At 37.7% G+C, this 6,862-nt stretch overlaps 1 protein-coding gene across 9 annotated transcripts in view; it reads right to left on the minus strand.

Annotated features, from left to right (window-relative positions):
• celf6 (CUGBP Elav-like family member 6) overlaps nt 1-6,824 on the minus strand; it is a 163,901-nt gene extending 157,077 nt beyond the window's left edge. For 4 of the 9 annotated variants that reach the window (XR_001425178.1, XM_015034160.1, XM_015034156.1 and 1 more), the window contains exon 1: nt 6,387-6,823. Coding sequence is in view for 8 of the 9 variants with exons in the window: in XM_015034160.1 (XP_014889646.1) it covers nt 6,387-6,636 (250 nt within the window). In the remaining variant the exon portion in view is untranslated. Of the gene's footprint in view, nt 1-6,386 lie in introns of all 9 variants that reach the window. The other 5 variants (XM_015034158.1, XM_015034157.1, XM_015034155.1 and 2 more) reach the window with 2 other exon arrangements.
• Nucleotides 6,825-6,862: the final 38 nt, after the last annotated feature.

A 6,862-nucleotide genomic window follows, 5' to 3' on the forward strand; every position in this document is an offset into this window, starting at 1 on the left:
AATAAATTTAAGAAAAAAACCCTTAAAGGGGCAGTTTGTAAATTTTGTAAAAAAAAAAAAAAAAAAAAAAAAAAAAAAAAAAAAAAAAAATAATAATAATAATAATAATAAAAAAAAAACAGTAATAAAAAAAATCATTTTACAAAGTTTTCCATGTACTCTTCTATACAACAAATAATATGCGGAAAAAAAGCATTATTGACAGCATTAATACTGTCTTCCTTGCTCTGATTAGTTGTTTCTGACTGTATTTCAATATATATAAGGTTATGTACTGCAGCTTTAATTGCTGTATTAATAAATTGCTTTGGTCTCATTTGAAATTGCAATTATTTGAGAAGCTGAATTTTTGGTCTATTTAGCTGTAAGACTTTCACAGAACATTTAACAGAAAGACATGTCTGAAAGAAATGTTTAAAATATAACTGATATATTTAATCTGTTTCACTTTAGAATTACATTTCTGAAAGAAGTTTTTAAATTCTTCAATGTGAATTTGTTAATATGTTAAACCTGATTTGTGTGTGTGTGCATGTGTGTGCGCGTGTGTGTGGGGGTGTGTGCGTGTGTGTGTGTGTGTGTGTGTGTGTGTGTGTGTCATGAAACGATATTAGTTTGTCTTTTGCTGATTCCACTTTTTTTGTTGTTTTTTTTTTAAACCAAGTGAAGTAAAACATGATGCAATCCCGCCAAAGTGAAAATGGGTTACTTTTCTCCAAGAGGCCGTTTTTCTTCACAGTTTACATGACTTATTGAACTGGACATCTTGTGCAGCACAGCTTTTAAAATCCTGACCAGCTGTATGATTCCCTCTGCTTCTTCACAGAACTGGAATCTCTCCAGGACTTTGGGAAAGGTTTATATTCATAGGAGTGATGGTTCAGGGGACATCTGAAGCCTGGAGGAGTCAGTCACTTAGAAAGCCAGATGTTGAACAGATGAGAAGCATGAAGAGACGGATGAGTGAAACAATGATTTTTGAGTGAAGATAACATCTGGTAGCAGGTTAGCCTGTCAATTTAAAATTAGAAGACGACTAACTGAATCGGGAGCACATTTCTAATTTCAAATTATTACATACTATTGTGCCTATGCATGAATACAATGCAGAACCTGAAAAGAAAATCACATCATAGTCCTGACGTAATAAAACTTTGAAAAGATTGGTGTTTCAAATTGCTTTTCTTTAATATTCAGTTGACACCATTAAAAAGCGTTTGAACCACCCCTTTCAAAACTCAAATTAAGCTAACATTGACCGAAGATTATAGAAATAAGTTTTCTGAATTAATTGGGGAAAAGAAATACAAGAGGACGATTTCATAGATGAGGTTCTGAAATGAAGGCTAAGCTCTGGTGGTGGTTTGGCAGTCAGACTCCTAACTTCCTGTGATGAGCAGGTTAAGTGGGGTGAAAATAATACTTTGGTAATCAAATACAATTTACCACACCATAATTTAAGCAAGGGACAAAAGTTCAACCAATTGTATGTAAGGGAAATGGGAACGTAAACCCTGTGAACTGGTTCAAAGAAAAAGCAAGAAAGGTGAAATTAGTCTCTGCACTTGCAAGAAACATTTTGGGTAATTACTTTAAGAACTTTTTTCTGACAATAAAGCCTTTTTGAACAACTTGTTTTGAAATGGAAATAAGCTTGTGTTAACAACTGTGTGAGTACAACTGTGTGAGTACAGGCATGAAAAGTGAGTTTTTTGGTTGTTTGTTAAAAAAAAAAAACCTTTAGGTACTAATTGAAATAACATCTTTAACAAATGTGGTGAAAACCTCCATTTATTAGCAGGAACTTCTTGCAAAATACATAATTTATTTTTCCTTTAGTATTTATCAATGTTTAATTAATGTCTTTTTTTTTTGCAGAACAAAAATTAACATTAAAACTGTCCTATAGAAATGATACAAAATAAACAAGTGGAGGCTTTTGAATGTGACAGGCAAAGAGACAAATATTTTAGGATTGATCCGGTACTACCCGCATCTGACTTGGCCACACTATTACCAGCCATCTCTCCATCTCTCCGTTGTTCCATCTATCGACTTTTGAAGCGGCCTGTTCACAGCCGTTAGTTGTCTGCTTCCCTCACAGCCTCCTTTCTAATGATCAAAGAGGTCATCTGTAGACTTAAGCTCCACCTGTCACTCAGCTTACACAGTCTGTCAGTCATTTACCAGCACTTCGTCTACAACGCCCCTGTTGTAGAGAAAGCCCAATACAAGCATTGCGCTGTGGCTCAGCTGTATTTATTGAATTAGAGTTTATTCCTCAAATTCAAAGCAAACCAAAAAAGCTGAAGAAACACTTTCAAATATTTGTTTCCAAATCACCTTTCTGCTGTGGTTTACTTTTGAAAATGTATTCCCCAAAATGCTTTGCCTTCCAGCAGTTTGACTGGCTATTTTTAGTCAATTACACTGCGTAGACCAACCAAGGAGAGGAGAATGGATGAGGATATTTAAGAACTCTTTGTATCTCTTACTCCTGGCTGTGTGGCACAGCTCTTAGTCCCCCCTCTCAGCATCAGAGAAGGATTGATAGATAATGCTACTCAAGCAAAAGATTTGCCCCCCACTAACATTCAGCATGTCTGAACAATGCATGCACTCTGGCACTGACACTAAGTATTATGATAATGTATGGCTCAGCAAAATGATAGATGTTAAACAGCTCGACCCGGCTGCACCACGCACTGATGAGCACCATGCACGCCGATAGTGCCAAGTCATCCCACGCACTGCATAAGGCTCCCCAAAGGCACGCAAACTATCAAATCAACATTAGAGGGAACTGTGTAGCAACTGCGGGAGAGGACAGGCTTATCTTTTAAATAAATCTAAAAGCGCTGTTAGGCATTTCTGCTCAAATGTCCAGGACGACGTGAAATGCAGAATTCCCCAGATATTCTCACAATTCCTCAGAGATCCCCTACAGAGCCAAAGTAAGAATTTGCAGAGCACAAAACATCTGTTCAGATTGTTGCAGTACTAGTCACATGAATTAGTCATAAGGAAACATGGCATGTTCCAATCTGGCCTTAAATCCATAATTATGGTGCAGTTTTGTGTCACAGCACCCGGGCGGTGAAGAAAAGTAGAGCCGCAAATCACCCATTGGGAACGGTTTACTAACTGACACCTGCAGCCATACCCATCACTGACTGGAAATAAAGTCAAAGCTTTATTAACCACAAGCTGCAATTTCAAGGTAGGTGTCTGAATGCAGAGAGCAAAGTCATTATGAAGTTTTTAATTTAAGGGATCACAAAAATAAACTAATTATCTAAATTTAGTACTTTATTAGCCTGAAGTCAAATATATGCATGTTAATCTTTAGCACATTATGCCAATATCTACTACAACACATTATACAAACGAGACACTGAAATTAAACTTGTCATTAAATCAAATTGGAAAATTAAAGACTATTTTAGAGGGTTTATTTTTGTGTGGTTGGGTAATCTATTAGCAACACAACATGCAGTATAAAATGGGCAGGTTTCAAAATTAACCCGCAAAAAGTACTGAATATCATTTCTATAAGTGAGATTGAAATTTAATGCAAAACAGAAGCTTCAGAATAAGCATTTAGAAACAATACAGGAAACAAAACAGTCGTGTCTAATTTCACAACGGAATCTCATCTGGAAAAACGTACTTTGTCTAATTTCTTTTGTGCTTTCCTGATTCTTTTTGAATTTCCTTCCAAGCAGTCAGACTTTCTTATAATCTTTTAAAGTTGATCCTGATTTAATGTGTTGCCTTGCTGTGGCACATTTTGCTAAAAAAAAAAAAAAATAAACAGGTTCTAATAAAACTTATGTAGAACTTCTTTCACAAGAAAAATGTTTTTAGTAAAATTTTAACCAAAAAACTGAATGTCAACAGAGATGTGAAGATTTATTGGAAACTGGAGATTCAAATGAAAGTTTTATGAGATGAAAGTTTTATTTGAACATGTTAAAACAGAGTTATATCTTCCATTCACTGTTAAGATAAAAATAAAATGCTGTTATGTTATGTTATGTTATGTTATGTTATGTTATGTTATGTTATGTTATGTTATGTTATGTTATGTTATGTTATGTTATGTTATGTTATGTTATGTTTCCCAGAAGCCTGGGACATTTAGGTGCATTTCTGCTGGCTGAATGAACTCAGTAAACCCAGGGGAGCTCACAATGCTGGGGAAGCCATAATCCAAATGGGAGAAAATAAAATAAGTGTGGGATGTTATGTTTTTTATCCAAAGTATTTTTTTTCTTTCTTTCCATCTCTTTCAAATAAGTTCAACTGAACATTGTGCCAGGTTCATAAAATGCTTAGTGTCATGCTTAGTGTCATTTCTTTCTCTTTCTTTATCTCTTTCCTTCTTTTTCTGTCTTTCTGTTGATTCATCAAAAAGCAAGCTTAAAAGTTAAGAATCAACTACACCTAGTTCTTCTTTTTCAGTGTCTTACCGCTACGTTTCAGTTTTGATGAATCACACATCAACACAGCAGGAGTCTCGGATATGGTCTGGATGAAGGGCCAATAACAAAAACTAATCCCTATGCATGGGTGACATCTTATTAAAAACACATGCTTATGTTCCCCAAGTACTTTTGAATGTCACACAGGATGGAGCAGGCATGACACATACATCAGGGTGGCCTCGGCAGAGGATGATTTGAACGTACACACAGTTTGGCTTTGGAACAAGATGACCCTTCCTGTGGCGACTATCCTCAGGACTGTTGACATTCAGGGACGGTTGAGGATGTCCGCAAACACCATGAACACTGGGAATATTGTTTTAATCGATCATCCAGGGCGCCGAAACGAAACAGTGGAATGATGAGGGGCAGGTCAAGCAACAGCGGCTGATGGCTGGAGGAACAGGTGGTGCACGGATGTCTTGAGGGATGCAGACTCTGAGCAGCAAGACTTAACACTGCGCTCATTCCTCCCACGAAGGGCTTTGAATCGTGTTAAGCAGTGAGATCATGAACTGCATCCCCTGCCTCACTTATTACACTTACATTTGCAAGCTTGTGAAACAATATTCAGCTCATAATTTATTTTCATTATATATCTTCAGATGTATATTTTAATATTTAAAGTGATCAATTAACATATGTGTGTGTAAGTGTGTGACAGAGATTAGAGTTATATCCAGCAGGGCATAAGTGAATATTAAAGTGGGATACATATTTTTAAATTATGCAAACTGATCCAAAGTAACAAAGACTGTTATTATTATTATTATTATTATTATTATTATTATTATTATTATTATTATTTATTAATTAATTAAAATACATTGATTTTAGTTTTGTGGAGCTCAATCAAAATTTAAGAAAAACTTAGGAGAGTCAGTTTATGAATATCAAACTTCGGACTATTCTGTTCCTCTTGCTTTTTTGTTTTTTTTTTGTTTTGTTTTTGTTTTTTAAATTTTGTTTCGTTTAAATTATGACTTCCACGTTTTTTTTTCTTCACCCGGCCCGCTTGCTCCCATTTATTTTTATCACAAGCGTATCATTAGATCACTGATCGATCCCTGATGATCCGTGTCCTGTCTGACTAATTACTGAGCGAGCACGGAGCCCGATCGTTTTGGACAATAAAGGGGTTGGTTGAAAGGGTGGGTGAATTTGTACAGAGCAAGCCAAAAGACGACGCACGCTGGATCGCAGCCTCCACTATTATCACGCATTGTACTTCCTGACTGCATAGCCGCCCACGGAGCACCATTACAACACAGCTGCCATGTAAATAGTATTTTCACACAGTTAACGACATCCGAAAAGTAAGGCAGCCTATCAGCCCGCTAAAAGGTCAGAGCTGCATGCCAGCACCACCTTAATCACAGAGGCTGATTGCCTGATAATGGTTTGCATTTTCCGCTCCCGAGAAAGCATTTATTTCTATCTGACAACGGGCACCGAATGCCCGTTTTTTTTTTTTTCTTAAGTTATAGAGAAATGCGGCTGCAAAACAGCAGCATCCCGTGGACTTGCCAGTCCACTGTCCCGCCCCCTTCACTGGCCTCACCAGGAGCTTCAGCACATGAGAGTCAATGTAAACACACACAAAGGCGTTTTCAGCTGTAGTATTCACGTGGACTCGCCGGACGCCGTAACAATTAACACTCCACTTCCCACTTTCCACGTGTTGTCTGTCCCTCGTGTACATCTATACAGATCTGTATATATAAGTGGGACAGACAACATATATCTCTATACTTTCCTAACCGACTGCTCCACTACTGAGTCGGGGTATTTTTAATTTCTTCTGCTGCTGGATCTCTACGTATTTGCACTCTTTCTGCCTCTTATGTGTGCTGCATCTCTCCAAGGAATCGTAAAAGTAAGGAGAGCAAAGCAACCAACCTTTATGCATTCCCGTAAACCTGTCTTTCAGTACAGTGAGTTCATATATCTTTCCGAATTCCTCAAACAGGGGTTTCAGGTCTTTTTCCTCCAGGTTTCTGGGAATCTGCCCGATGAAAAGCTTGATGGCGTCGTGGTCCTTCATTGGAATGGTGTTCTGGCCGATGGTAAGCCCGTTCATCCTGCCGGCGCTGTTCGTGGTGCTGAATCCATTCTCCTGCTGCACTCCGTTTGCAGTGACTGTAGCCATCTTTCCTCAATGGGCCGGCGGGCTACTCTCTCTCTCTCTCTCTCTCTCTCTCTCTCTCTCTCTATGTAGTCAACTGCACAGTGTCACAGTGCACACCCCCTCCCTTTCTTTATATCTTTCTCTCTTCCCACTCCTCCTCCGGTTCGTCTCGCTGCTTCTCTTCTCTTCTCTTCCTTTTTTTTTTTTTTTTTTTTTTAAAACAGCCTTTAAACCCCCCCCTTTTGAA

The sequence above is a fragment of the Poecilia latipinna genome, unplaced genomic scaffold (assembly GCF_001443285.1).
Source record: "Poecilia latipinna isolate Pla-1442-1.1 unplaced genomic scaffold, P_latipinna-1.0 Scaffold289, whole genome shotgun sequence".
Lineage (NCBI taxonomy): Eukaryota > Metazoa > Chordata > Actinopteri > Cyprinodontiformes > Poeciliidae > Poecilia > Poecilia latipinna.